This window comes from Primulina eburnea, chromosome 1, assembly GCF_022965805.1.
Source record: "Primulina eburnea isolate SZY01 chromosome 1, ASM2296580v1, whole genome shotgun sequence".
In the NCBI taxonomy this organism is placed as follows: domain Eukaryota; kingdom Viridiplantae; phylum Streptophyta; class Magnoliopsida; order Lamiales; family Gesneriaceae; genus Primulina; species Primulina eburnea.
The window spans coordinates 64,432,629-64,452,071 of record NC_133101.1 but is presented as its reverse complement, the minus strand read 5'-3'; the positions used below and the strand labels follow the sequence as shown (position 1 = coordinate 64,452,071).

Here is a 19,443-nt window from a genome sequence, read left to right as displayed (position 1 = left end):
TGCGCCAAATTGCAATATATTCCTTTATTGAATTTAATATTTAATTAAAATATATTTGTACTTTATTTAAATACTATATTATTTTTTTGGAGAAGTTTTTGAAAAATTCTCAATCAAAAAATTTTTTTGGCTTCACTCCCTACCCACAAAATTGTGGTACTATGTCATACAAAATGTGGTACACTTCATGTGGAAATGTGGTACACTTCATGTGGAAATGTGGTACTAAAAAAGTACCTAGGGACTGAACACAAAAAAAAATGGCGGCTGGGGACTGAACCCAAATTTCCCGTATTTTATTTAGAGGTATCAAAATCGTACTAGACCCACCAAATTCTACCTTGTTCCATTAAAAAAAAATAAAAAAAATAGGTTTGAGTTAGAGATTTTTGAGTAAAAGCCAAATAGGATTGTCCCGAAATCTGACTCGAGAAAGTAATAGGGTCGAGTTCAAGTTAATACGAACATTTTAATTTTTTTAATATTTATATATAATTAATAAATATTGTATATATTTTTATTATAATTTTTCATTATTTAATATTTATTTTATACATTTTTTATTTTTTAAATAACTGTATATTTGAGTTAATAAATATATTTTTAAGAGATGTTTTGTTAGTATGTGTTTAAATACAAATATTGTTATTATTGTTTTTTTATTTTTAAAATTATTTTAAAAAAATTAAAAAATCAAAATCGAATTGATCGGGTGGAATCGAGTTAGCCGGGTTTAGGTTTGGGGTTTTCAGGTCGGGATTGATCAGTTTTTAACACTATCATGTGTCAACTCAACCTTAACCCACTCGAATTGACACATTTAAATTATAATTAAAGAAAAATATTATTTATAATTTTATGTGTGATATTTAAATCATAATATACATGTAAAAAATATCCATATAAATAATATTAACATAGATGATCGGTTTAGGCATGGATTATATGGATATACATTACACGTACTAGTCTAACTTTTATCTCATAGTCAACAAATGATCACGAAAGAATGGTTGTCTATCACGGATTTATATTCACGAGATTTCAATTTAATTATTTATTATGAAAAGTATTATTTTAATATTAAAAAAAAAATTTCATATGCATATTTGTGTTAAACAAAATTATGTTAAATACAAATGAAATCAATATTTTTAATTTAAATAAAAAGTAAAAAAAAATATTTTCAGATAGATAAAAGCAAATAGAAATATGATAAACGTGATTTTAGATTCCAATAAATTCATTATTTCTTGCATTTTAAAATATTGAATAAAATCATCCGACGAAGAGAATTCAAGTTACGAACATTCACTTCTTTTATTTTATTTTGGAATTATGCAATCAATTATATAATTTCTATCTCAAATATTTCAAAAAAAAAAAATATGTCACACGTATATATATTTTTACAATAATATCTCTATATATACATATAAAACAGTGTTTTCGTCGTATTACAAAAATATTTGACAATATGCTATAAAAAAATATTTATTAATATTAACGCATTCACCTACCACATTAAATATTTGAAAAAAATAAACATGTAATTAAATATGAAGTCTTTTTACTTTTTTTCTAAAACTAAAATTTGAATTGATGTTCCTTGAAATATAAACTATAACTAAATATCCGCATTGGTTATATCATTTCATTCAATTTCGGTTATGATTTTAAGTTTTGTATTACTTTTATATATTTAATTATCACTTGTCTTTGTCCTATTAAATAATATTTTTTAAAAAATAATATTACGTTTTTCAACTTTTTAAAATAATTTTGTCGTAAATTTTGGTGTATTAATCGACGGTAAATTGCTATTATTATTATTATTATTATTATTATTATTATGTGTTTTAATATAAATATTTTTTAACACTAATAATTTTTAATCAAAATATGTTAATCTAATAAAAATTTGATTTTTTTTAAAAAATATTATTTTATTTTTGATAAACAAAATAACATATTATATTATTATTATTTTTTTAATAACAATTTTACTTAACCAAAATAAAGAATTAAAATATATTTTTATTCTCATTTGGGCAAAATGATTTTTTTTAATTAATATTTAAAATATAAATATATTGATTATATTATATCAATAAACTTAAATAATTTTTCAATCATTTATATCTAATCAATAATCATTAATTACATAAAATAAAACTTTGTTCATCGCACGAGTAAATTATAATATAATATAAAAAAAATTTCCCTTATAAATATTGAACTATACCTAAATATATAATAACTCAAATACTTAGGGTGTATTTGGTTGAGTGGATTAAATAAGGATAGATTAATAGTCCAATATTTATCGTTAAAATTTTAAGTTGTTTTAATAATCATTTTGACCCGTTTTAAGATCCAATTTTATGGATAACTATTTGATTAATAAAATTGAATCTTAAACCGAGTCAAAATGATTATTAAAACATCTTAAAATTTTAACGATAAATATTGGACTATTAATCTATCCTTATTTAATCCACTCAACCAAACACACCCTTAATGGATTACCTTGTCGACTAGTCAATATTATAATAAATATTTGGTCGATTTTTGCATCGTAGCCCGATATACTCTCACCCCTCTCATTAAGAATTTGCCTTGTAGGCCACCAAAGATGAATGTAGGAGACCAGAGGGAAACTTCATCAGCAAAAATAATTTTGTTTTCACCTTTTTTTGTATGCAAATAGAACGTAGGATCCAGTAGATTTACGAATAAATAATCCAAAAAATGCACACATTTGTTTTTTTGGTGCATACCAACTTCAATTTGTGCCAATACTTCATTCCCTTTCATATCATCCTAAATATTAATATATGGTATGAGTTTTTCTAGTTCGGTTTACCAGACTAGTATGATTTGTAAATTGTAAGTCACTATGTAGTTTGAAGATTTATTCAATACACATATAGCAATTGTGAGTTTAATTGTAGTAAAATAAAATAAAATTATACGTATATGTCGATAACATTATATCTTTTGAGTTTCAAACTTTCGAATATATATTTTTTCGAACGTGTAATTAAGAATTTAGTCGATTACTTTTTAGAGTTTTTTTTAAAAAAAATAAAATCTCTCTTATTTATTCAAAATTAATAGAATATCAATACTTATAATTTTTATTATTTTTTGATAATAATAATAATAATAATAATAATAAACATTTGTTAGTAGCTAATGTTTTGAATTTTATCTAATAAATTATTCGATGATTAATTTCATTTCATTTCATTTTTCTTATAAAAATAACTAGAATGGTATTAATCTTATTAAATTTCAAAATAGATGTTATTCCTATTTTATTTCATTCTAGTATATCAGTATGGTCGAAAGGTTTGGTTCCTATGGCCGAAAACCTGAAAGTGTCAACGCAATCAACCCATGATAGATAAAAATATAAATAAAAATAAAAAAAATTGGATTTTAAAAAAAATTCAAATTTAGTGGATATTTCATGTTTGAATCCCTTCGAAATTATGGAAGATAATCGATCAAACAATTCGCAATAGCCTAGACTGATGCTTGCAAGAAAGTTAAATCCTATGACAGTGCCATTATAAGGAATTTTGACAGCATATTCAAAGAATCTCGATCCATAAGCAAATTCACAATGATGCTTGTAAGAACGAAAAATCATTTATATGATGTCACCATAAAATAAGACCGACATGATACGTATAAAAAACCAACGATATTATAAAAGAATCTTATATTAATAACTAAACGTGGATTTGAAATCTCCCTAAAATAATATATAGAAGTTTATGTCGTTATGACGTGCTTTTCACAAAAACTCGTATGAAAGTGTTTTACGTGTTAATTTTATGGTACAGATCTCCTATTCGATTTGACCTATGAAAAGTGTTATTATTATATGTCAGAAATATTATTTTTCATTACGAGTATGGATCGAATCGACCCGTTTCACATAAGACCTATCAATTATTTTTATGTTAAATATTATTTTTTCATTGTATGTATAGACTTAATCGACTCATTTTATTGATAAAAATCTGTGAGACGGAGACCAGGGTTCGATTGATATCTACTCACTACACTTAGTGCAAAAGCCACGTCAGGATGTGTAGATATCATCCCATACATGATACTACAAATTGCAGATGCGTAAGGAATGCTTGTCATCGTCGCTATCTCTGCATCAGTCTTGGGAGACATAGACTTGGATAGCGACACGCCATGACTCATTGATAGATGTCCTCTCTTGGAGTCATCAATCGAGAACCGCTTGACGATGGTATCAATGTATGTGGACTGGGTGAGACCAAACAATTTTCTTGATCTATCTCTATAGATCTGTATCTCAAATACAAAAGATGCTTCACCCAAGTCCTAAATCGAAAACTTATGTTTTCATATTATTTTTATGTTAAATATTATTTTTCCATTGTATATATAGACTAGATCGACTCATTTTATTAATAAAAATCTGTGAGACTGTCTCGTAAGAGATCTATTAAAAAATATATGTTACCCATCTTAAAATAAAAGATATACACGATATCGAGATATGGTTTAAAATATAAAATTTGGACTGATAAGGCATAGATTTAGCCGCAAAAATGTTGCTCTTAGTCACAAATAATTAATTATCATAATGTAAACTTTGTTAAGTAACGAGCCCTTTAATTCGTAAGCATCTATTGCATAAATGCCTATTTAATTTTTATTGGTTAATATCGAAAGGCGAGACGATCGTAGCCCATATATATATATATATATATATATATATATATATATATATATATATAGAATCTTAAAATACCCTATGTACTATTAATTATGACTCGAGGGAGCCAGGGTGGGCTAGCTGTGGGCATACATGCATGCATGCATCTAAATTCCATACTTAGGGTGGACTTAGCCTAAACTGAAATACTGAATAAAGTTGGAGCAAATATTCTTTTATATGTTGCTATATTTTTTTATTTTAAAAAATAAAAAGCAAAAACTTGTGTGAGACGATCTCACGGATCATATTTTGTGAGACAGATCTCTTATTTTGATCATCCACGAAAAAGTATTACTTTTTATGCTAAGAGTATTACTTTTTATTGTGAATATCGATATGGTTGACTCGTCTCACATATAAAGATTCGTAAAATCGTTTCACAAAAGACTTACTCAAATTAAAATTAAAATAATCAAAATTTTGACAATAATACTCGATTTTACAATTGATATCGAAAACTAAACCCAACAATATAATTACAAGTTTACAATATCAATATAATTACAAGTTTACAATATCAACATGCGTTTTGGTTGTATTATAATTATATATGACCAATTATATATAAATTAAAATATATATAAAGTATTTTTTTAATCAATATAGCACCATTTAATTTTTTTTTTCTCTTATATATAATCTCGTCATGAATCACAATCACCCACCACATTAGTAGTAACCAAGGCAGGTTATTCTTGTAGTAGCTCGAATTCCAAATTGGGTAATTAACGGAGTAATGGTGATTAAGAAGGTTTAAGATGTAATTTTGGCTATGGTCATGATCGGACGGACCGAAGAGGGTTCGGAAGCACCGAAGAGTTCGGACGATCCGAAGTGTAGTTCGGTGAATCCGATCATAGGTGTCAAGTGTTGATCGACACGTCATTTTCCATGCATGTTCGGACGGTCCGAAGTGTATGATCGTAGGATCCGATCATGAGCTGTCAAGAGCCAATGGACACGTAGCGTTCGGACGTTCCGAAGTGTTGTTCGGAGGATCCGAACATGGCCTATAAATAGTGCTCGGATTTCCTCATTTTGACTTGCCAATTTCTTGAGTTTTCTCTCATTTTGGAGAGTTTGGAAGGTTTCTAGGGTTAGTTGTTGGTCGAGCGATAGCCAAGAGCTGCCAGGAGTAGTAGCGTAGCGGCGCCTGAGTTTCAAGGCAATCGACATCAAAGGGCTGTCGACGGACGAAGGTAAACCCTAAACCTTTGGTAGTACTAGGGAGTACTGGTTTTGCTAGTCGAGCATGGTAGTATTGATTGAGTATGCTTTTGATGCGTAGGCTTGTGCTAAACCTGATTAGCGGTGTTGCGTAAGGCTAGGCTTGCTGTGATAGAGGTACGAAAGTACTATCCGAGATATCCTGGTTGAGTATACATTCATATATGTGTTGCATGAGTATTTGCTGCATTGTTATATGTCATATGATGCATGCTATTATGTCACGAGTTATGATGCATATTGCATATCATGTTGAGCCGTATCTCCTTCGAGATAGCCTTTACTGTTGAGCTGTATCTCTTTCGAGATAAGCTATATCTTGGGGCCGCTCAGCCCTGTCTTGTGGACGCATGGACACCGAGAGTACACAGTGGCCGACGGGTCGGGAGGGCTTCGGTGGTCCGGGACATTTTAGGTCCACGTCTGTCTTGTAGTGGATGCAGTGACCCAGAGGTTGGACCGCGCGGCACTATCCACTTGGCGCCTCTAGACTGAGCATTTTGAGATCCTTTGTGATTCCTGTTTCTTGACTACCCTGGTATCATATCATAGCATGTGCATTTCATATAGGTTTGTATACTCATATTTTTGTACTGGGCGTTCTTATCGCTCACGTCCTCGGTTTTATTTATTCTTGGACACCCCATTCCCACGGGGCAGGCCTCAGGTTGGATGGCTCAGGAGGAGCAGGAGGAGGACGTTGAGTAGCTGGTTGGTTTAGTTTTCAGTGTTTTCCATTTGATTCGATATGGTTGTACTGGATATTTCATTTTGAGTTAGTCTAGACTTCGATTTCGATTGGGTTGTATAACTATTGTTGTTGGCCATATTTCCGCTGTTATCTCTGATTATAATTAATTAAGTTAGTTGCATGCTTAGTTCTTGACTAGTAGGTGATTCTGGAACGGGTCACTACAATTCTACTGCCAAATCCTAACAAATATTGAATTTAATTTATTAGTATTTTCGAGTGTTCTTGAATTTTTAGGTCACTATACTAACTCCTAATGAGATATCGAGGTCCCTTACAAATAATTAAAAAAAAAACCCAACAATTAAGAAATAACAAAGTTTGTAAAAATAAAAAAATATTCATCACGGTTCGTATTTTTGTCTCTGGAAAAAAGGTTAAAACAAATTAAAAAAGTATATATCCAGATCGAATCCGTAATTTCGAAAGTTAGGTGCACAAACGATTGTGATATTAAGTTTCATTTGTTATTAATTTGTTTCAATATTTAATATAGGGGAACACTTTTTTAAACACCAAAACTTTCATGAGATAAATTTTCAATATGATCACGAATATAGATCTATGAGACCGTATCACATGAGGCTTACTTTTCTTTAAACATTCATGAGAAATAGAATTTGCATTTTAAGAACATGGATCTTTGGAGAGGAAAAAAAAACATAATGTCTTTTGGAAAATAAATCGAAAACATGAATCTCTTATTTTTTTTTTTATTTTTGGATTTGATACCAAAAGAAAAAATAATACTCTCCTGCATGTGGTACTCCTACCGCTACAATTTTAATTATTCCTTCTCTATAGCCACATTAATACAGATACACACACACATATACATTCTCTGATATCCAATATATATAATTCTATTATGTTTAAAAAATTATCGCCTGATGTATAGTTATTTGAAATGGAAAATTCTCAAAAAACTAGGATCAGGCAATACAGAAAATCTTCTCTTCCGCGGTTACGATGGACCTCCGAGCTTCACGATCATTTCGTTCAAGCAGTTCATAATCTTGGAGGCAAATACAGTAAGGTTTCCATTTTTTAATTAGTTTTTCTTCATGGAATGATGCCACTTAGGATAAAAATATACTGAAGCTAATATTTTTATTAAGATAATTAAGGCAACAAGAAGAATCTGCAAGGATATTTAACATGAGTTATTTTTCTGTATATATATATATATGTAATAGAAGCTACGCCAAAGCGGATCATGCAAGTTATGGCAGTGAAAGGGTTGAAGGTTTCTCACATCAAAAGTCATCTGCAGGTATGATGTATTAAGTTTATTTTTTAAAAAATAATTGAAAAAAGCGCAATAAAAAATACGAAATAATTAATTAATTGATGTTTGTTACATTAATAAATGTGAAAATATGTAAGATTAGTGAAATTTTACTGCATCCAATTCTCATAATAAAAGCTGCAATGTTAATCAAGCATAGACGATGAACTTAGATACACAGCAGTTCAACTTCAGATACAAAAATTTATGTATTTGAGAGCCACAATTTATATATACTAACGATTTTTGGCACGCTATATATATTAAATTTTAATTTTATGTGAAATATTTTTTTCCCTGTAAAACTAATAATATTGGTATAATTTTTTGTTTATCTAGAATTTTTGTTTGAGGTTTTTTAGGTATAAATTAACTAGTAAAAAATATGGTTAGATTAGTGATTTTACTTCTGGTCATATCAATCTATCAATACAGTTTTTATGATCTTCACTTGCTTAATATATCGAAAGGGTTATATCAAATGATAAGTCGCGAAAAATTTAATAATAAATAGAGTATGTATCTTGTGAGCCTTCGTGAGATCTTTATCTGTGAGATGAGTCAACCTTACCGATATTTACAATAAAAAGTAATACTCCTAGCATAAAAAATAATATTTTTTCATGGATGACCTAAATAAGAGATCCGTCTCACAAAATACGACCTGTGAGACCGTCTCACATAAATTTTTGCCTGATAAATAATCTTTTGACCAACGTATACATACACAAACTAAGAAATATATAAAGTTCTCATTTAAATTTTTTGATAACATTAATAGCCTCATGTTCTCGTCGAGTCCGCCATTGATCTTAGACGAATTAAAATTCTTAAATATAATCGGAATTTTTTCGTGGAAATTAAACTAGGTTAGGTTTGCTTAACCTAAGTGTGTTGGAAAAATAAAAAGGTTAGAAATCCTATGTTGTTTCTCATTAATGGTTAATCTCTTCACTATATTCTTAATAAGCCTGTTAATTAATTATCTTTGTTATCAACAATTACGATGAAAGAGAGATTGAAATTCTGAATCACTAATATTTTGCTCGGTGAAAAGGAATGATGTTAAAACATTTGAGATAGGATAAATTATAGGAAACACACACAATTAATGTGTGTGGGATTTTTTTTATTATTGATCAAATTTCATTTATTTGAATCTTATGATCAGATGTATAGGAGCATGAAGGAGCCGACAAATTTCTCTATAAATAACTATCGAGAATATAAATCAATTTGCAACCATTGGTTCGCGCAAAGGTAAAAATATATATATTGTCGTTCGTTGAGTTTAATTATCACATCATCTTCTAACAACTATCTCAAATCAACCGAGCCAGCTCGAATCCGACCCTTTTTTTTGTCCGATCGGTCTAGCCATTCGGTAAATCCCGTCTCTTCTACTCGATCGAGCTGGCTCGAATTTATATATATTAATTTTTATATTTTATTTTATTGTCTACGAGCCTTTAGACATGTTTGCAATATTGGAGTGAAAGAGGTACCAACACATGATCAGACAAGTCATTCTAAAGCACCATTCACTCGCCAAGGAAAGAGTACAACAGACCGAAACAGAGAACACGTATTTTTTCACAACATTAACCATAAGGTAATTAATCTCCTTTGTTATATTTACATACATTTACACTCACAATTATTATTATATATACCGTCCACGAGTCAAATTTATGAGATAGATCATCGAACCAGTTCAACTCATGAATAATATTATTTTTTATGTCAAAATATTATATTTCATGTATCGAATCGAAACGTCTCACGGAAATAAATTCATCCATCGGAGTGTTTCATATGTCTACCAACTTTTACAATTATAAGAAATAAAATAATGTTCTTTTGTAATTTTGATTACTTGTAGTGTTATAATATTTGCATATTTCGGGCTAATATTTTGTAGAATTACAATTTATGTTCGATTTGAGTAATTAAAGTTATTACTCTAGCCTATGTCAAATAAATTATAATCGAATTTTAAATTTATTTTTAAAAAAAAAAATAAGAGAGGTAATTTTGTTTTTATAAATTTGGAAGATAAATTGAACTTCATTCTTAGTAAAAAAAAAACGAAACCTAACAAGGCAAAATAAAACTTGAGCGCAGGACACTCCAGGCGCCGCACGTGGATTTCTGAGGGCAAATGTGGAAACACAAGCGATTGGCAGCAACCAAGTATCCGAATCTAGCAAGCACAGTCCTATTAATCTAGACCTAACTTTGTGATCTTTCACCGCCTTTTTTAACATATCGTACTTGTAAATTTTGTTCACCCCAAGAAACTCTCTCTCATGGTTCAGACTGGTATTTTGAACAATTAAAAATGAGGAATTTTTTTTTTTTTAAAAAGGATGATTTTAGAGTTATTATGATTATAGATGACAATTGGTCGGGGCTTAGTGGATTAGTTAAAATTTTTAAAGACACATTCTGGCTTAACACAATAAAACTTAAACACAGAGCCGACTTGATTCATATTCGAAATTTGACACGACCCGTTCCGTCAAATTTTTTTTGTAGAAAAATGAGTTGTGTATCTATTTGAAATACATAAATAATTCAAACATATTGCGTAACTAATGAAATCTACGTCGCGTATAGAATTTCGTAATGAATTATTGTTCTATTACTTTTGACATGACATAAACCTCATGTAAGAGTTAACGACTGCGATACAATTAATGTTAAATTAGTTCTAGTATTTTATTTAGTTTTTATCAAACAAATCCTCTTTTAATTGTCTTTTTCCGAAAGAAATAGATATCTCGTTTTTTGTCGATTCGACTACACCTACCATTATATTCATTTTAATTATAACATAAATTTAAGTTTAACGACTCAACGACCGCACACCAAATACTCTAATATTTTTACACGTTAAATTATACCAGTCTTGCCGAATATTTTCCGACATTGGAAAACTTTTACTTTTGAATTCGAAATAATAATAAATAAGGAATGATAATAATTTAATGATTGCCAAACAAGGCACAGAAACAATCACCCCAGCTCGCTCCCTCGTTACGTTGTATTTTTTTTCTACGTAGCGCAAGAGGTAAGAGATACAGATATGTATTTATAGCTCAGCTTCAGCTTCAAGATCGGTCAAACCCCAGGTTTAGCTCGTTTCTTTCTCCATATTTTGGAAAATCTTTTGGCCAAATTTCATACCAGTTTTACTCTTTTTAAATCTGTGGTTTTGATTTTCCCTCTGTTTTTTTTGGGTCATCGGAAGCTTAAGGGGGTTTATGAAAAATGATGGGTCAGTCGTCAGTAAATCTATCTAGGGATAGAAGTTTCAGGCGAGAGAAGCTTGGACAAAATGCATTAGCTTTGATGAAGAAACTCTGTTTCACTTTATTTGCTATTGGGTTTTTGGTTTTCACTGTAATTGCTTTATCTTACACGCCCAATAACCAGTTGTTTTACCCTTTCTCAAAGATCACAAATTTCTTCACACCCACTTCGGATGCCATTCTTAGCTCAGACGATGCTGTTGTGGGGAATGATGTGGGTTTCTTGACCAAATATGGGTCAGATTCCGGAGGTGAAATCGAATCTGTGGTTCCTGATTGTGGAGGAAAAGTCGATGAGCCCATTGATTGTGGCGATCCCAATTTGTTTATCTTATTAATGAGGTCTGCAATGGAGAATCTTAAACACATTCAATTCTACCGGTTTGGGAAGCCAGTGAAAGGAAATAATGATAGTACTTGTCATATGGCGTGGAGGTATATGCCTAAGGAAGCAAATGCCACCGCATTTTACAACGATTATCGGAGTTTTGAGCTTATAAGATTAGAGAATTGCACGTTTAGCTTGGTGGGCATTGGGGATTATCGTTCGGGTGAGAATGCTAGAAAGAAGATGAGCAAATGGGTGGAGGCTAATCCTATTGTGCTGCCGGAGGCTGGGGAAATTGTGAACGATACTTTTTCTGAGATGGGATCAAAGGATTCATTTAGCCATGGTAAGTATTTGATTTATTCGGGTGGCAAGGATAGGTGCAAGAGCATGGATCAGTATTTATGGAGTTTCTTGTGTATGCTAGGAGAGGCACAATATTTGAATCGAACCTTAGTTATGAACCTTAGCATATGTTTGTCTAAGATGTATACGTCATCTGGTCAAGACGAGGAAGGCAAAGATTTCAGATTTTACTTTGATTTTGAGCACTTGTTGGATTCGGCATCCGTGGTTGACCAGGCTGAGTTCTGGTCAAACTGGAACATGTTGCAACAAAAAGATGGATTAACGCTTCATTTTGTGGAGAATCATTCCAAGGTTACACCTATGAAGCTAGCGCGAGTGAAGGATAGTTTAATAATGAGAAAGTTTGGAAATGTACATTCGAGTAATAATTGGTTCCAAGTTTGTGAGGGTGAAGCCTCTTCTGTCATTGAAAGACCATGGAGTGTGATTTGGAAGTCAAGACCCTTGTTGGATGTGGCTTCGGCTATTGGAGCAAGAATGAAATGGGATTATGATGCTGTTCATGTCGAGCGAGGGGCGAAAGTGAGAAACAAGGAGTCATGGCCGATTCTTGATAAAGATACTTCGCGGGAATCTCTTCTTGCAACTTTGAAAAACAAGATCGAAGATGGAAGGGAACTTTACATTTCAACAGATGAAAGGAAAAAGTCGTTCTTTGATCCTTTGAAGAGTAGATATTCGACACATTTTCTTGATGAACATAAAGATCTCTGGGATGTCAATAGCGACTGGTATGCCGAGATGTTGAAGCTCAACCATGGAAAGCCTGTTGAATTTGATGATTTCATGAAGATTTCTGTTGAATCTGAGGTACTTTCGAGGGGAAAAAGGCATATTGAGACATTCTGATCTTACCAAAGACTGCAAGAATGGTATCAATAGGTGTAACTAATCCGTACACACGAAAAGTTTAGATATTGTTTCATGTACTGGTTTACTGCACACTGAATATTTGCTGTCAAATTTACTTCTTTGATTTTAAGACAAAGAACACTTTGTTTGCTGCATCTATCTTGGGAGAATAATCTTTAACAGCTCAGACACAAGTATACAAGAGCAAACGGAAAAATGGTAGCTTACAGGAAAACGCACACTTTGATATACAAAGGACAACACCTTTGAGCTGGTATGTAAATCCAGAGGGGGATTTTGGAGGATTTGAAAAGGACAGGGGTCTGTTTACGCAAAACTGTCTGTAGGATGTGTTCCGTTCTGTTTATTTATTTTATTTTTTTTGAGGGGTGGTTTTTTGCTTTAGAAGTCACGTGGTAACGTAAATTTGTGATTTGGTGATGTCAAAATCAAGTAAATTGAAATCCATTTAACTAGAACTGGGTGGAAAGACTCGTATCTGTTTAATCATTCAATGATTCATAATTACTTTTACCTCACTGGTGTCTTGTTGAAAATGGCGAATACATTAAATAAGGTGATAAAAAAATTCCAGGAAATAAGTATTGGAAAATGAAACCAAACATATTTCTTCCTAGGGAAGAAAATAACCTCCCGAAAAGCAATCTGATTATAACCACAAGCTTTATTCAAGTCAATTTCTTTAATCACTCAACATCTATTTAGTCGCTTTCCTTTGATCTATATTTCTGAACCGGCTGATTCATTACATTTTCTAAGGTACTGATATTAGTGCTTGATTTGTATTTTGCAACCCTATCGTGCCATGTTTGTGATATCCAGAAACTAAAGGAAAGAAGAATTTAACCCAAATGAACAGCACAAGAATCAAAACGATGAATCTGTACTTGGACAAACAAGCAACCTACACAGAGCCATCTAAAGAGCATAGATTCAAGAAAAAGTGAATGATACAAATTAATTAAGCGATCTCAATGTGAATGGATACTTGCATTTACACAAAAATAATTGAAATGAACAATTCAGTTTTCTCAAAACTGTATTCAAGCAGTAAAATATGTATAATAGTAAAGCTTCTGTTTTTTGACATGGCTTCTCGTCTTTTAGACGGTATCCAACTTCCATGAACAGGCTTCAGTGATGATTAGACCAATATCCAATCTTTTTAGAGATGCCATGGTAATCAAGAAGAAACTTGAATAATATATCGGACCCGAGAAAACCAGTCACGGTTAAACAGGAGATGGCAAAAACTTTATGCCTCTAGAAATGAAATCTGACTGCCACAAGTCATGCTTGAAAGTTTGTGATATATGGCACATTTGCATATACATAGATTTCGTAACAGACAATAATAATCTAGACTAGGTGGTTAGAACTCCATCTTCCCGGCTTTCCACAGGTAATGTGTGCACAATTTTGTGGGAGAAATAGAGAAGTCAGTACCTTTCCTGCGGCTTCGTTTGTTTGTAACAAATCAACCTCTGACAGAAAATTTGTTATTGAAAGGGGACATCAGTGCATTTCATCCTATGAACGAGAAACTACCTTCAGTGTTTGCTCGTCTTCTTCTTTGACTGGTTAAAATCAGTAGCTTCGGCTTGGTATCAATGGATCATAATCATAAGCATCACCAGCCTTGATGAAACGTCCCTTTTCTCTTCTTCTTACATCAGCTCTTGCCTTGCGAGATGCATATCTTACTTTCTTCTCAAATCTGCTATGCCATCCAAATGACAAATTGATACAGGAGAAAGTTAATAAAAACTCCATTCTTGGACATGGGAAGTAAGGAGTCACAAGGTACTAAAGGCCAAACTTCATTGCAAAAAACAAGAACACGGAATTGTATGGGACCAAAAGCATAACTTCGTCCACATTGTGCAAGGAATAGAGATCCTTGAAAAGTATTCCAATTTATTATCTATCAAAAAGAACAAGATAAGACTCATGAAAATAATCGGAGGATTAAGATAATATTTTTCTGACAAATAGATGTGCTAAAAGTTCACCTTGCACATTTACTCTCCATATCCACAAACTCATGCAACTAAGAATCTTCATGGTGAACGCTATGGACAACTATTTCATATACATCTTCTGTTTACGAAAATTATCAATCCAAGTTCCTAGAGAAATTTATAATATAACATTATAAACCTCGTTACACACTGAATTGGGTAGCGAATTTTATATTTTATAAACAAGTCACGATGAGTCACTGGTCACAGAATGAAATTTAAAGGTGGCTACTACAGTTTAACAGGTGGATCCGATGTATGTCACTTTTTATCCTTCATAACAATTAGTTTCTGAAGTTTCTGTTTAACACTCAACTTTGGCACCATTATGTCATCTCTACATAATAGGTGTCGCTGGCGACTAGTTTATATTTGATCCTCATTTGACAAAAAATATCAGACCAAGTTGCTAGAGAAATTCCTTGCACAACAATTTCGAGGTAATAATTAAATGAATTCTTACTTTCTTGTCTTCTTCTTCTCCTTGTAACGCATGACAGCATCAGTCCTGCTAGAGGAAGGCAGTGAACTTTCTGAAACCAGAGGGCACCATGGTGGTTCTCCCATGATTCGTGATGGAGAAGCTCCACAATCTTGATAATCTGTCGCACTGATCTCTCCGGCAAAACATACATTGGTTTCAGTCTTACAGCTTATCACTGAATCAATAGATGTTGCATTGCTACACGCATTTACCCCTCCAACATATGATTCCTATTATGTATCAAGAAATATTAATTTTAGTAGCGAATGATATGATACCAAAATGTTATCAACGGAAGGGAAACTCTTCAAGGATCACAAAACAATAATTTAACGGGTGAAGATTGTCAACAAATCAGTTGCCAGCCACCATATCAAGATAAAAGAAGAAGCATTAGAAATTTAATTTTCTGCAGACAAGAAAACCATTATTTTCTATGACTTAGCTGATGAAACTGTTGGACATATGTTCTCTGACTATGGATTTAGTGCTTAAATTAGGCATTAGTTCGTAATTGGCAGGCTATTCATAGATCTAAAATCCAAGCTTGGATTGCATTTTAATTGGTACAGGAAGGAATTTTGACGGTCTTCTCGTATCATCAAAAAAGAATCTTGGCCCTATTAAGCTTGGTCTATTGCATTTGGACAGCTTGGAACAGGAAAATATTTGACAATGAAGAACCTCTGATTGTCCACTAAGTTCATAAAATTATAACTCGTGCATATCGTTGAATGTATCTGATGTATCCTGATCCTGATTTTGTAGGGTGATAATTTGTTTGATTCATTGAAGTTGTTTTGGGTATTACTCAATGTATCAGTACTGTTTTTTGTTTCTGCCTTTATTTACTGATTAATAAAAAGTTTGCCTTTAAAAATCACAGGGATTTAGCCATTTAGGCAATACAATAACAAGAAAATGATATAACACTATTCTGATTTGTGGGATTACCTCAGCAGTGTAAGACCTGGCCTTTGTTCCAAAAAGTTCCTCGTCATCAAAAAGCTGTTTTGGATCATTAAGAGCTACACCAAAGAGTTCTTCATAGTTCTCAATATTTATGTCGGCCTCGTCCACATTAAAATCATCGTAGAAACTGTTGTCCTGAAGTGCATCAGGTCCCTTTGTTTCAGGTAAGAAAACCTGCGGGTGAAAGGAAAAGTTTTTTCCAGTATTTCATGAGTGTAAGCAATACCTTAACACCCTTTGTTTCTCAATAATAATGACTTAGCCTATAGTAAATTTTATTTCATTATGGCTTTCACCATCAAATACTTCCCCACTCTTCAGTTACCCCTCAACTAATTTGGCATGTGCTCAAGCTCCATGCTAATACAAGGAGTTTGATTTTGTGCCAGTAATATTAGCAGCTTAAAATCTTTCATTTTCAATGGACGTTTGCGAGACTCGCAGACAAACGAAGATAACACAGAACTGAATATTCGATTTTAAGGATCCTTATATCCATGATAGACAAATCTATATATAAGTTTATATGGTTTTTTTTCAGACAACTGCAATGTTGAGTTTCTTCTGATTGCATGCAGCACTCAAGTAAGGTAATGAGAACATTTAATAGTACCCATATCTTAATTCTTCTTGAATCTTGTATCTCACTCATATGCATAAGTTCACAAAAGCAGATCAGAAAAACATCAGTTAAAAATAAGAAACAATAATGAGAATTTGGTTACCTTTGACAAAGCAGACTGAGAAACTCCAGGTGCCTGGACCATATTATGTGTCTTGGGGTCAAGTAAAGGTGATAGTGAATCCATTTGAGTTACTGATTTATCAAGATCCTCAGTATGCAGACAGCTATCCTCTGCCTCAAGGGATGCATCTCGAACGTTGTCCTTTTGCTGGGGACCTAAGAAATCCTTTGGCTTGTTATCCGTAATGCTCATATAACCCGTTTTCTTCTCATTGGTTGAATCTAAAAGAAACCACCAAATTGCTGAAAGTTCTGTAGCTGAAGGGCAGCCAGAATAACAATTTACCGCTTGTATCCTATGCACATGACTAGTATTGGAGCCAACATGCTCCATCCAATCACAATTTTGGCAAAGAGATATATTTTCCTCAATACATCTAACAAAAGCCGGCTGAGAATTGCATCTTTCGCACACAAGTGTCCTTGAGTGACGTCTCGAGAGAGCATTAGCAGAATGAACATTTCGGTCACACGATAAACATAAACAAGCCGCATCAGACCGACAATATACAAACGATCTTTGTTCCCCACAGAAATCACAAAGATAACCCATATTCTGATAAATCAAACTATTTTTTTTGCCTGTATCTGAGTATTTCTAAACTCTCTTCCTTAAATTCACAGCTCACACTTTTAGTGGGCCAAAAATTATAAATTTCAGTACTACTTCTCGGAGAAGAAACTGCAATAGAGGCACAAAGAAAATAAATTTACAAGATATCAGATTCCAACATCTATGAGAAAAAAATATTTTCTAAGTTATAACAAACTACTTTGAAACCAATGGTGCAATCATGCAAATAGTATGCAGAATATTATTTTCAAAGCCTGGAAGAACAAGACGGTATAATCGCAAGACTTTTTATCAGTTTCAGAGGGAAGGGGTTACAAGGGGACTGTAGTTGCCCCCTAGCACTAAATCTTTTTCTGTAGAAATATGAGATTTTTCATTACTACACATCAATTTATAATGGATTTCACCCCAGATATTTAACTGTTCTTTGCCAACACGTACCGCTATGCACAACAATATAAAAATCTCTCAGAAAGCCAAAAGAATAACAGGTAATCCATTCGGACAAAAAAGAGAAAGGAAAAGGCACTACAAAATTTCATCATATATATATATTTTTTACAGTAAAAATCCACCATATTTTGTGAATGAACAAACGGAGTAAAAAGAGAAATTTTCGCGCTTCCTAAACCGCGTTAAAGCACAAGTATTACCTGACTTATTGCAGAAGAGGGATGAAAAAAGAAAGAAGAAAAAAATTGAACATAACCACAAGACGGAACTTTGGGTATTCAGCTCGAGATTCAACACAAAGCATATACAGCTCTGAGAAAACAAAATCCAACAGTTCAAGAAAACGCAAAAATCATCAGCTGAATTTGTCCCAGATTTATTTCCCCGTAGCTCATAAAAACACGAGATAAATGTAAATTTATAAAACACAACACAAATCCCACAAAGAATCAGATATCTAAAAACGGAAAGAATCCTTTCAGAAAAAAACGGAAAGAATAAAGCTAACCCATTATCCAGAAAGAAATAAAATTACCCGATTTAGCAGCAACCGCTGCCAATACATAGAGGAATCATCATCATAACACAGAAGAAAAAATGCAAGAGGACGCTCCCCATTAGGTACACACTCGCAGAACACTAACTAACTGAAAAAGATCGGAACTTTTTAGTAGATGTTCCATAGTTTTTGGGGTTTGTGTTGGAATCCTTACAAGTAATTATTATATCATAAAAAGTGAAGGAGAGAGGGGAAATGGGAGGGGGATGTGGGGTCCTTGTCCTATCCTTTTCCTCGTCATGAAGAAATAAATAAGGGCGAGCAAATAAATTTGGAATTTAAATGTTAAAAAACTTAGTTATTTTACTGTTAATTACGTTGGGAGTTTGGGTCACATACCTGAACACTGTAAAATAATTTAAACAACTAATTAAACAGCGGTGAAGGAAGATATATATAAAATGAAAAAAATATTTTATGATATATAATTATGTAGACATATTGCAATTTGCATGCAAAATCTTAACGTTGAAAACTTAGATTTCTCTTTTAAAAAAATTTCTTTATTTTGAAAGTTTATTTTAGATAAGAAATGTGTAATTGTACCAAAAAACGAAAAGAAACCTGAACTTCTTTGATGTCATTATTATGTTATATCCGATTTTAAAAATAAAAGAACACGTAATTTGGGTGATAAAATTAAAATACATAAAAACATCTTTGATGTCATATTGACAGAGATGACGAATTAATTAATAATTGTCTGAGATTCTT

The 19,443-nt window shown here is 32.2% G+C and overlaps 2 protein-coding genes across 5 annotated transcripts; one reads left to right on the top strand and one right to left on the bottom strand.

Annotated features, from left to right (window-relative positions):
* The first annotated feature begins 11,048 nt into the window (after window positions 1–11,048).
* LOC140841636 (uncharacterized) lies at window positions 11,049–13,382 on the top strand. Its single transcript, XM_073209195.1, has 2 exons — window positions 11,049–11,171; window positions 11,291–13,382. The coding sequence occupies exon 2, from the start codon at window positions 11,311–11,313 to the stop codon at window positions 12,895–12,897; it is 1,587 nt and encodes a 528-aa protein (XP_073065296.1). The 5' UTR covers window positions 11,049–11,171; window positions 11,291–11,310; the 3' UTR covers window positions 12,898–13,382.
* Window positions 13,383–13,836: 454 nt separating this feature from the next.
* On the bottom strand, window positions 13,837–18,911 carry LOC140841613 (zinc finger protein CONSTANS-LIKE 9-like). 4 transcript variants are annotated; one of them, XM_073209184.1, is made up of 5 exons: window positions 18,706–18,911; window positions 17,124–17,825; window positions 16,381–16,533; window positions 15,406–15,656; window positions 13,837–14,641 (listed from the first exon to the last, which is right to left on the bottom strand). In XM_073209184.1, exons 2-5 carry the CDS (start codon window positions 17,694–17,696, stop codon window positions 14,509–14,511), a joined length of 1,110 nt encoding a protein of 369 aa, XP_073065285.1. In that variant the 5' UTR covers window positions 17,697–17,825; window positions 18,706–18,911; the 3' UTR covers window positions 13,837–14,508. The 4 variants fall into 4 exon arrangements, with proteins under 4 accessions (XP_073065285.1, XP_073065271.1, XP_073065263.1 ...); XM_073209170.1 differs by having other exon boundaries at window positions 16,381–16,572; window positions 18,371–18,910; XM_073209162.1 differs by having other exon boundaries at window positions 16,381–16,572; window positions 18,706–18,910.
* Between the last annotated feature and the right edge of the window lie 532 nt (window positions 18,912–19,443).

Excerpts from the sequence above, each read along its gene's own strand:
- LOC140841636 (XM_073209195.1), top strand. The coding sequence starts at position 11,311 with ATGATGGGTCAGTCGTCAGTAAATCTATCTAGGGATAGAAGTTTCAGG.
- LOC140841613 (XM_073209170.1), bottom strand. The coding sequence starts at position 17,696 with ATGGGTTATCTTTGTGATTTCTGTGGGGAACAAAGATCGTTTGTATAT. Across the intron at positions 16,573-17,123 it reads CTCAGTCTGCTTTGTCAAAG|GTTTTCTTACCTGAAACAAA; the intron begins GTAACCAAATTC and ends TTTCACCCGCAG. Across the intron at positions 15,657-16,380 it reads CCAGGTCTTACACTGCTGAG|GAATCATATGTTGGAGGGGT; the intron begins GTAATCCCACAA and ends GATACATAATAG.